Genomic DNA, 12246 nt, shown 5'->3' with positions numbered 1-12246 from the left:
TTACTGCTATTCATGACAGAAAAATTGTTATTAATTTTTGAAATTAAACAACAAGATTGTTAGTTAAACTGAAATTCAGTAAGAACATGTATAGAGAGCAGCTGGACAATCTGCCAATTATTGTATTTGGGCTACAAATATACTCTTGCTTGACTACTGTACAACAAAGCTCTCGGGAGCTCTTCTGTACAATCTAAATGATTCTACATGATTGCTCAAGGCAGGTTTCACTTCCACCTTCCTACTACACAGTGAAAAGCTTAAATACTCCAATTCACTGCAGAGAGTGTGAAAGTCACAGCTACAGCCAAGAAGTCTTTAGGTCAGTGAGACTGTACTGCTCCAGCTGAGCATATTGAGATAATTTCTCATCAAGATAAACAGAAGAACAATCCTTGACACGTTTGAACTTTCTAGAAAGATGCTACTGTCCCAGATGACTGCTAGCTGAATAGAAACTTCTCCAATGTCCTGTTTCTCAAACTGTAATTTGCTAACTGAACACTACATCATTTTGACCAGATGTTTTTTGAACCCACTGATTTTTATAATCTCTAGCTCTCAGGTTAGAATCTTACTAAACTTTGAGAAAGTTTTTAGAAAAATCTACATAAGATTCAAAATAACTACTTCTACTCAGACTGAAATGCACTTGGCCAAACCTGAGCACCAAATTTTGTTCAGATTTTGTTGCACAGATGCTGAAGTCAAAACACTATTTACAGCACAAACTGCATCTTGAGGTACAGACAGCCAGGGTACTAAACAGAATACCAGCTCAGCTGGTGAATTTCTGTGTTGGGAATTATCAATTTGTTACAAGCACAGAAGGCATTAGTAGGCTAGAAAAATTGATTTGAGTTACAAAGAGGAAAGATAAAGTTTAGCTGTTTGGACAGCTAAAACACCACAGTATTTTACCTACATAATTTTGAGTTTGTTCTGAAATACAAGAATAGGCAGTTTATTTTCTCTTTCCATATGACCAGCACCCCTGAAGTCACACACAGTTTGCCAGATTGGAGTTGTTCAGTACAGTGGTAGTTACTGGTTTCTCCTGCATCCTCTTTTACCCTGTCACTATTGGAAAAAATAAACAGAAGTAGGAACTCTGAAAATGTTGGATAACAAAACCTGAAGTTTCTCCCAGATCTTCCTGTCACCTTCTTGTATTTCAACAAACAATCTAGCAATTACTTCTTGAAGTGAGGCACTCTTGTGTATGTGTACAACACTCACCTGGCAGTGCTAAACTTAAAACAGAGATATGCTAATGTTACACAAATGTCTGCACTGACATTAATTCTGTCAAGAATAGAAGGTTTACAGTTCTGTAATCCTAGCAACCCATTTAAAAGTTCACTGAATTTCTATTTCTGTAAAAAAGTGTAGCTGTAACAAAACTTGGCTTAATTGCTAGTGTTCCTCTGCATATCACTATGAACATGTCTAGTTAGTATCTTATACACAAAGCACAGCTGTCACTATTTGAAAACTCAAACCTTATAGAAGTAGCTAATGCAATTACATTGTTTAATACAACCAGTTCTTACCTCCGATTCAGCACTAAAAAGCTGTCTCTCTCGCTTATCCAGATCTCTCAGGGTTTTCTGAAGCTGTCCTTCCAAAACATTATATTCTGCTACCTAAACAAAGGATGGAAAAAAGTATAAAATATTGATAGCTTTTATTTTAAAATTTCTATATAAAACAAATATCTAGCTCTTAAGAACTTGCAATGGAGTACTTACTTCTAACCCATAGGCCACAGAAGGGTTTTTTGACTAGGCAAGTAAAATGCAGTCAAAACAGCTCCCATATACAGCAAAACTAATCTAAGGAAATTTTTAACAAATATTCTATGATTAAAGGCTACTTTTAATTCTTTTGCACTGTTGTAGACTAGCTGCATGCATATCAGTAGCTGCAAAGGTTAAAGGGTTACAGACCCTTTGATGCATGTTACCAAATACCTTGTTAGATTTATAACAATTTAGACTTTCTGCAAATATAAGGAGGAATTTCCTCACCTTTTTCTTCACTAATGCCTCTCTCTCTCTGTCTCTTTTCTTCCATTCCTCTGCAAGTGCTTGCATATGGACCATTTCCTTCTTTTTAAGCTTTTAGAGGAAAAAAAAAAGAAAATCCCAAACCAGATCAAAGTTGCTGAAAGTGCACCTTTAGAGTACTAGCAGATCTACGTCTTGAAGCAAAAGTGTTTAGTATGCTGACTTGTATAACTCAAGATATGATTCTGATAGTGAAAGACATCTTAAACTGAAGTACAAAATGTAAAGTAAATGCATGTTTGAGAAAAATATCCAAAGAACGACTAGATTTTCACTACCTTTTCAAAATAAATAAACAAAAACACATAGAACAACTTCAAGAGTAGACAGCAATGGTTTTTGAGATGCAACTAACAGAATACAGAATTAATATTTAACATCAATAATTTGAATGTTGAATCTATTGTACTTTATAAAGAGTAATGGAAAATTGTGAAGATGGTATTCTGCAGTTCAAACCCAGCACTTTCTTCACTTACTTAAGAATTAACCTTCTTCCTTAAGTAAGAGCATGGAATTTGTGAATGGAGTAGTTTACATCTGAAGTTTTAATATCCTGTATAAGTAAAATCTAGTTCTTACTTGAAATGCTAAAATAAAATATAATTAAAGTTATTATCTGTATCAATTCTACTAAAACTTCTCTGGCAATCCCATACTTTAGGTAATAAAAAACAGAGCAAAAACCTGATTTTCAAAAATGTCCTCTTGCATTTCTTTCCACATTTCTAACTCCAATGCTGCTTTGTATTCCAGAGTTTCTCGAGGTTCTGGATGGTCTTCTGGGGCACGGCAGAGCTGAGTGTGAGGGACATGCTGCTGCTGACCAGCACCTACATCCTGATATAATAAGAGTGGATTTTTCATTGGAACCTCAAGTTGTCAAAGACATGTTCAAAGGAAAAAGAAAAGATTTATATAAAATTTACTTGAGAAGAATCTGACACCATAACTTCTTGCACTTTGACAAGTCCGTAGTCTTCCAAGGTGATGGCATATGAAAGCTCTGCTATTCTGGTGCCTGACCTGTAAATAGCATTAGAATGTTATTTTAATTAAAACTGCCTAAAGATACAGAAAAAGAATTGTAAGACAACACCCAAAACAGCAAAGCTGAAGTTGCTCTGTGCAAGCTCAGAATCTCTAAACAGCTGCCCATGTGAGAGCCCAAACATGCTCTCCTATACATATTGTTAAGTTAGGGCCTAGTTTATGAATTAATGGCAAGCCTTCTGACTTAAACCTGGCATTGGAAACCTATTTAACTAACAAATTACTATAATCAACACATGCCTGCAATGAGGGAATAATCCAAAATTGTACCTACAGTCCTAAATCTTTCTAATGATGTAACTGTTCATATACAGGCACTGCTGCTGACTTCAACTTAAGATACTCATTAAATTTCCTTACCTTTCCTTGTTTAGACTTTAACAGTAACCTTCTAGTTATCCACAATATAAGTAACTTAGCATATAATTTGTGGTAAAACATCCTTGGATTTCTACAAACACATTTCTGGAAGCTTCAGCATAGGGAACTGGCAACTTCAAATCACAAAGAGGTTAAAACACCTACCTGCCCTTGCACAGTGAAACAATACCTATATAACAGATATTTTAATAAATTAATCTGAAAGTAGTTGTGGTTTCTGCTTAAGAACAGTTTGTTTCCAACTGCCTCATCTCTAGTCATAGTCAAACTGTAACAAACAAAGCCAGTTCTTTGCACAGAAAGGTATTAAGAGAAGGAACAGAAAGTCATGTAACAGGAAACAACCGAAAGTCTCACGTGAAAGTACACTGAATTGTAGACCTTAGTCAAAACAAAACCTCTCATTTCAGTCATAATCACTCAGAAAGGCACAATCACTTGTCACCTGGAAGCTGCAGAACATATCAAGCAACAAGATGCTGAAAGAATTAACCACAGCTGTAGTTTTCACAGAAATTCACTTTCAGCAAATATAGATTAGATGACACTAAAATGCTTTTTACAAGGGTGCAGGCTTACTTCTATACTTCTATTTGCAAAGGAAAAAAATCCAATAAATGCTTGTACTTCACTTAAAATAAATTGCTGCATTAAATTCTTAGAACTTTCCATTGGCTACTAACTAAAAAAGAAAACAAGATTTGCATTAGTCGACCTCAGAAATCCGAGTAAATGATTCAACTAGTCTGTTGAACATACCCGTGTAAAAATGTTACACCAACAAGAGCAAGGATAAGAAGGGGTTAGCACAGCAAAACACAGACCTGATTACATTTTGAGAATGCCATCTAGTGGTTATGTTTTATACAAAACCAGGTTTCATTTAACTAATGGTAAAAGTATGAAGTTTAATGTATAGTGAGACCTTAAAATAACTCTTCACAGAATCAGGCCATGCCAGCTTTCCCACAGAAGTTTAAGCAAAGCCAGAGGTTAATTTCTTATTAAGTTGGGAGGAGAGGAGACACAAGTCACTAACATGAAATTTCCTGTGAGTTAAATATAAAATGCATTTTCTAAAATCTGTTGCATTAGCTGTTTAAAACTGACCTCAGTCTTAATAGCAATTACGTTTATTTTTAAGGGTATAATCAAATTCCATCATTACAAAGAAAAAAGGAGGGTCTAGACACTGATTGTAAACACTAATCATCTTCAACAAGGACACAGGACAGAAGTAACTACCAATCAAAAGGAAAAATACACACACACACACATATATATGTAAAACCCCAGCACTGCTCCATGTAAATGAACATTTGTTTTCAGACAGAGTATTAGCTAATACTGCTCCTTCTGAGGTACACAAGCTGAAACCCCTGCTACTATCCTGAAACAGGAGACATCTCCATTCTGTGGGTGCATCTGTCCTCCTAACTTTCACCAAAGTCAGTTAGTTGTATCTAAAAGCATACTATGGACAAACGATGTTAATATTATGGAATATCACCCTTTATATAATTAAGTAACTTACTTTTGGAAGTGCCTCAGAACCTTTTTTTCAATTGTTTATTTCTTAATGTGTCTGTAAAATTTAACTCACCCAGGATCGTGATTACATAAAGGCTTATTACAACGACTTTGGCAGTAGTGTATACACTGCTCAGTGTGAAGAGGCAATTTAGCTTTTCATCTTTTGGATGCCTATTCCCACCTCTGCATACTGCAGTACTCTGCAGCCTGTTTACCTATTCAAAAAGCTATGCAGGGAAAGCTGTTTTTCAGAGAAACACTAAACAAACAACTCTAGAAAACTTGCTACAGAGCTAAGTATTTTTAAAATAGTTTTACCCTTGTGCTGCTGCGAAACTGACTGTTTCATTACAAGTCTGACGCCAGCATTGTTCACCATTCCCACCCAAGAAGCGGGTCTTTTCTGAAGCCAAAACATTTGAGAGCTGAAGCCTTGCCATTCCTAGAAGTAAGTCTTTGGCTGTTTTATCCTTGTGCCACAATTCAACCAGCAGAGGCAATCTGAAACAAAGAAGTGATCTTTGTGTCAGGCACCAAAATGAAAGAGGAGGCATTCTTATTCCGAAGAACCTCATGCTCTGGAAGTAACTTCTTAAACCAGTGATGGTTACAAAAGTCAAAATATGAGTTGGTTTTACTGCCTTTCACTGAGAGGAATGAGACTGACTGACTTTGTATCTTTTCAATCACTTGGTTCAGATTATCATTCCTTTCTTCAACTGGGGACTAACAATGTTACAATGAGTGACAGACAGAATAGTGCTAACACAGATTGATCACCTTAATTTATAAATACTTACAAAAGAATTTTAGCCATTGCCACTTAAAATACAGCACCCCCAGCACTACTTTAAAAATACTGCTATTTTGATGATTTTTTTTACATCTTAATAATTTCTTGAAATCTGGTGGAACTATTAGGAGAACTGCTTTACAGCCATCAACACTGCAAACTCTTTTCCAGGTACCTGCTGTATTTTTAAAGATATCATATAGACATTGCATATTAAAAAGAAAAGATTTTCATAATTCAAGAGGTACTTTGTCAAAAACGATGCTATCAAGCTTCACTTTTAAAATTTATGGCAATTGTACTTGTTTCTGTAAGCAACAATACCTAAGTATGTAAGAGACAAAATCAAGAACTGTAGAATTCCTGACTTTAAATGACAATAGAGAAACTGGAAGAGTAAGCTATTAAGTATTTATTTGCATTAGTCCTTGAATTATTTACTAAATTCTAGCCCTGATAATCTTAATGTGACTGCATTTACAACAACATCTAGAAAAGGGTAATTAAGATTAAAAAATTGCTAATTACTACCTGAAGAATGTATCTTGAAGCTGATGAGGCATAGTTGCAAAGTCAAATGCACAATATGACTTTGGAAGAAAGACTTCCATGTTCTTTCTAACTTCTACAGGTGGACTTGTCATAATAGGTGCTGCACTGCCAAAAAATGGGTACGAGTACCTAATAAAAACAATAAAAATAATACTTTTATGAATAGATAACTTTTTTGTACCTCTGCAACAGGACAACCAGTTTACACATCATTTAGTAAAGCATAAAGCATCAAAGTTTGAGAAATTTATACTAGTACATTCAACAATAGAACTTAGCTCTCAAGAATTCACATGGTCATTTACTTCAGGAACAATGCAGCTTCTTTATATTGGCTGTTGCTTTAACAAAAGAAGTTTTAATAACCTGTTTATTCACAACCAGATGAATTCATATTTTACTAGAACTCTGCAATTATTACATAAATTGAGCAGACAAACAGAAGAAAAATTTATACTCACATGCAGATTGTTCCTTGAGAACATCTGTAACTATACTTAAAGTTCAGACTAGACTAACACGCAATAACTGATAACAACGTATACATATACACAGTGTCAGAACCATTAGAAATTTCATTAGCTTTTTCATTTCCACAGTTTAATTGACAGAAAGGCAAGTCAAATTATTTTACCAATATGACTTAAAATGTGGCCTGAAACTACTCCACTGGCACATTTCAGTGTATGATAAAACTGTAACAAAGGGGAGGTCACGAAACTCTTAAACTTCATTTTGCTCAAACTGATGATGCCAGCTGTCAGCTAAGCTCCTAATAAAATCAAATGATGCCTCTATATATAAAAATTGCACTCTCCACTTTTTGTGAAGAGCTGTTGAAAGAGCTTGTTTAGACTGGAATAAAATAATGCTTCCAATCTACAGTGAATATGCAATTTTTTACCCTGCGACTTTTCTTAATGTTCATGTATCTGGATGTTTCTCCAGATACATTTCTTCAGCTTCCTTCCAGGTTCATCTGACTGACTATAAAAATTCAAGAGCAAAAAACAAAAAAACCACTATGTGTTGTTACTGTTCTGAAACAAATTAACTATTCAAATGTTACATAAAAGATTTTATGTGGCAAATTGCATCCATTGTACATTGCTTTCAGCATACTATTTACTAATGTAGCCAATATGGAAAGACATTAATGATGAATGCCATAGTAGCCGTATTTTAAAATATTCTAGCCCTACATCTCATCCACACCTTTTCAACCTAGTTCAGACAAAATCTAAACCCCATGATCCACCACCACAACTAGACTTCCCAGTGACTAGTTAAAACTGTATGAATCAAGCTCTGCCAGAAAAGAGGTAGAGCAAATGGAGAGGCAACTCCCTGGTCAGAAATCCTCAGAAATTTGACTGAATCACCATTTAAAGATACATTTTATCACAAACATCAAAAGCACCCTGGTGGAAATGAGAAGACAAATTGTAAAAACTATTATTAATCACTCACTTCAAATACACCATCAATAATTGCTATAATGAAAGTAGAATTTCTTTTTTAAACCATCAGAATCATCCCTGTATTTACAAGTCTCTTAAAAATGCATTTAACTACACTGATTCTTCATTAAAACTAGAATGGATTTCCTTTGGATTCACACACAAACCAGTGGTCTCTTACTAAAACACTGTAAAGAGTTCTCGGTGGAATGTGGAAAATTACAAAACCAAACAAACAAACCAAACCAAACCAAACAAACAAAAAAACAAACCAAAAAAACCAAACCAAAAAGAAGAATCAGTTCATTGATAAGCTGGAAATGTAGCCAGAAAGATTTACTACCAATTATAGCAAAAGGCAACAATCCTTAATGCTCAGTTTAGTGATAAGACAGATGAACATTCTAAAGTATTTTGCTACTGAAAATCATCTACATTTTAAAAGGCATGAAGAAGCAGAGAGGCACTATGCCACCAGCAATCTCTCAGATTATGAAGGCTTTGTATTTTCCAAGAATAACAAAAAAAATTGTACCTTAAAATGCAATTTATTGGAAAACCAACTTCCAGACCACGTATACTTCTTAAGTCTATTGAAAAGCAAAAATGGTGAGAGGCTGCTGGAATGACAATCTTCTGTGCTGACACAGGCTCAGAAGAACTGGACACACCCACAGGGTTAGGCTGAGATATCGCTACTGGACCACCAGCTGTGTTATCAGCTAAAAGCACAAAAGAGAATTCATGTGCATTTTCTATAACTTGTTCTGCCCAAAATAACAAAATATGTCAAAGATTAGTGTCACATTTTAAATGCAAGTAGAGCAACTGCTTCCCTAAGAGATTTCTATTCTTTGTAAAATAAATGAGTACTGTGAAAAATAACCACTCCTTCTGTAAGTTACTGCTTCCAAAGAAAAAAACACCAAAAACCCAATACACTTTAAATCTTCTTACAGGATTGTAATATTTTTCCTTTCTTTATTAATCTTTGAAGCTATGTAAGGTTTAACTCACCAATAAAAGTTTACAATAAGATCAAAGAAATTAAATTCTTCAGAAAGATGGTGTATGACCTCAGTTTATATAAATTTTTCACAGTCAACTTGAAGGCATGCATAGGAGAATAAATAGTTTCAGAATTTTAGTGCTTTTTAAAATTAATTAACTTCTTTAGGGGAATTACAAAGACAATCAAATTAACAGGTCAATTGTGCTCATGTAAGGCAGCATCATCCTTGGCCCCCAGCTTTTAGTTTGGCCCCACATTTTAGTTTGAAGCAAACTAAAATGTGCAAAGCACATCTGCTTCTGTCACAGAACCCACATACTGTGGCATCCATTTTATAATTTAGAAAGCAGAATCAACATTGAGTGCCTGCCCAATTGCATCCAGGCTTCTTGTATCCTTACAATGAGACCCAATATTGCCTTCAGAGAGTAAAACAAACTAAAGTTCCACAGACAGGTCTCCAAGAGGCATTCTTGCAAAATGTTCAAGACATTTTGTTTAAGACTTTGAGGGCTATTTAGGCTACCAAGCCCCTACAAAATGAGGGAATGAAAATATCAGATAAGAACACAACGGCCTTTTGTAAGTGCTTCTTGTTCTGATACTGCCTTCATAATTATTTAAACCATTTTCACTTTTGTAATTTTTAAAGAAATATATCATTACTAGCATTGATTTTATTCTTTCCTCCTGTATCCTAAGTGTTTCCCTTGCATTAAGAGTAATATTACAAAAAAGAAAAATGCTGTAATACTTCAACATCAGCTAGTTAACACAATGTATGAATGAAACTATTTTAAGTGATTCAGGTAGAATATCAGAAGATTGCTTGGTGCAAAGAATTGGCTGAATGGAATTTAAAGGTCACACAGCTTTTAAGTACATACAGCTTACTGTTAAAATCTATTTAAGTTGGTTGTATAGTCAAATTTCATTTAATGTACTAAATTTAATAAATTTTGCCTTACTGGGATTTTGCAGATCTATCAGAGGTGACTTTGCTCTGCTCTGTGATTTCGAAGTTGGAAGCTCTTCAAAACACTGTTTGCTAACCTCTTGAGCGCAGCCAGCCACCAGTCCTGAAAGAAAAACGTGAAATGACACGTTTTACATCTTAGCAAAACAGAATTATAAAATTACTATTAATAAAAAAGCACAATCCTGGATTTCCTAACCAGAGATTCAAACCAGCTGCTGGGTTCACAATACTTTCTTTTTACATTCCATATAAAGGACTTAATCCTTGCTTAGATAAGATCAGTTAGGATTAAAAGAAAATTTGTCTGAATTAGCAGATAAATCCTGAGAGCCCATTCTAGGACAAAGAATTTCCTCTACACAACTGTCTTTAGGACAAAGCTCAAAAGACCAGCAATACAAATATCATTAGAAAAACAATAATTCCACTTTATTAATGAACCACCTCTTAAGAAGATTCCTGTTCAGTAACATTTAGCAAAACAACATTTTTTGAGATTTATTTGTTTCTTATGGTATTTCTTATCTCTGTTCCTCTTCCACTTTTCCACTTCTGAGTTCTCAAATCAGAAGCAAGTCTTCCTAGGGCTTGGCCTACCAAGTCCAAACAAAAGGATCATGTAAAAACAAACAAAACAACCCAGTTGTTTGTTTTTGTCCAGGAATCTGTACTTTATGAACATCTGTCTTCACAAATTATAATTCACATAGTAAATTCCTTAGAAAACTCAAAAATCCCACATTATCCCTGCTTTTCTATTGAATAAATTAATAGTAGACAATTTAATCTCATTGAGCAAGTCAGTTACTTCATAGGCATCGCACTAAACCTTCTCATTCACAAGTCCAGGAAATTCCAAAAACTTTCGTTATGATTTTTCAAGCTTATGACCATCTACCTCACTTGTAATCTACATACCTCCAAATCTCTAATCTGGCTCTTGCAAATGTACTTAACAATAATCATGTTCAAATCACAACATTTATCCCCCTTCTGTTACTTGTTTTGCAAATGACTCTGACTTGCCTGAAATTTATTACCAGCAGGGAGTACTACTTCATGAATATACTAGAAAGGAGTAGCACATGATTCAAGACCACACTTAGCAACTGTGCAAAGAAATTATATACCACATACCCCTTTTCCTTGGTTTTGTGCCTTTTTCAAACTTAAGACTTTCCACTTCACTCTCTGTTGCTACATCTTCTTTTGAAGAACACAGGTCAGTTTGAGATGGGACATTTTGGGATCTCTGTTGCTGGCTCTCTGTTTTTCCACTAACAGGTGAAAGAACTTTCTCCTGTGGCTGTTTGGGTTCAGTTGCAGCATTTAAGGGAATCAAAGGCTAAATGAAATAATAGTTTTCTTATTGATCATAGCTTGCATTGAAAAATTCTGTCTATGACATTTCATAGTATGAAATTATTTTTCTGACACAGAAAAATGCCAATGAAAGAGTTATTCATATAAAGCATTAATTCTTTCAGTTTTTTTTTTTTGTTTAACACAAAACCCAGTCAAATATAATTAAGAAACACCAATCTTTTTTTTACATTAAACTGTGTCTAAACCAACAATGAACAGGTAAGACATACCTGGGTAGTCACGTTCTCCCTTTGAAGAACTACAGATACCCCAACAGTAGGAGCCAGATCCAGAGACAGTTGTGGCAGTTTCTGTTTAGCTCTATTTGGTGGAACAAGAACAAATGGTCCTTCTATTGCCACAGGGTGTTGGTCAATCTCCACATTTCCTCTCTTCAGCAGTCCTGACAGGGGAACTTCAGTACTTCCAAGAGAGTGGTCCCCACAGCAAAGATGGATCTGCACACACAAAGGTGTTAGAAAGTAACTGGTACATACGTGTAATTTGCACTGGAACCATCTGTGCACCCTCCACTAAAGGTAGCATAAATAAAACAAGTTATCATCCCTAGCCTAGTCTCTGCATGCTGAGAATAAGAACAGCTATGAAATGTCAGTTTTGAGCAGGTGGGATTTGTTCACTGACAGGGCAGCAACAAATCACTGCACTGCTCTTCTGAGGACCTGTCATATCACTCCTTCTGTAGGATAAATTCAGTACTCTGTGACTTTTAAACACTGTACAGATCCTTGCCCTTCATACATAGGCATATAAAATGCATGACTGCAAAGTAATGAAAAAGATTACTCGAAGGCTTTTGGCATATATTTAGACACCGCTTAACTGGCAAGGATTTTTGGAATTAACTGTGGTTTTAATTCCTTGTAAATATAATCATTTGAAAACTTGATTCAACTGTATATTCCTTACAGAGTTTAATATTTATACCTACAAGTGAAAGATTGATCTTAAAAAAAAACCCCAAACAACACACACTAAAGTATTCTATTTTCCTCAAAGTTACTCTTTGAAACTCAAATACTAACTTG

At 34.9% G+C, this 12246-nt stretch overlaps 1 protein-coding gene across 5 annotated transcripts in view; it reads right to left on the bottom strand.

Moving 5' to 3' along the window:
* The window catches only part of CEP120 (centrosomal protein 120), a 61225-nt gene that overhangs the window by 17276 nt on the left and 31703 nt on the right, over positions 1-12246 (bottom strand). For all 5 annotated transcript variants that reach the window (XM_030968591.1, XM_030968586.1, XM_030968587.1 and 2 more), the window contains exons 7-16: positions 11428-11655; positions 10970-11177; positions 9822-9932; positions 8377-8563; positions 6361-6510; positions 5355-5537; positions 2999-3095; positions 2757-2909; positions 2031-2120; positions 1554-1646 (exon numbers count right to left, since the gene is read on the bottom strand). In XM_030968591.1, coding sequence (XP_030824451.1) covers positions 1554-1646; positions 2031-2120; positions 2757-2909; positions 2999-3095; positions 5355-5537; positions 6361-6510; positions 8377-8563; positions 9822-9932; positions 10970-11177; positions 11428-11655 — 1500 coding nt within the window. The remainder of the gene's footprint in view (positions 1-1553; positions 1647-2030; positions 2121-2756; positions 2910-2998; positions 3096-5354; positions 5538-6360; positions 6511-8376; positions 8564-9821; positions 9933-10969; positions 11178-11427; positions 11656-12246) is intronic.

This window comes from Camarhynchus parvulus, chromosome Z (assembly GCF_901933205.1).
Source record: "Camarhynchus parvulus chromosome Z, STF_HiC, whole genome shotgun sequence".
Classification (NCBI taxonomy): domain Eukaryota; kingdom Metazoa; phylum Chordata; class Aves; order Passeriformes; family Thraupidae; genus Camarhynchus; species Camarhynchus parvulus.
The sequence above is the reverse complement of the archived record's forward strand: the minus strand, read 5'-3'. Positions and strand labels throughout refer to the sequence as shown.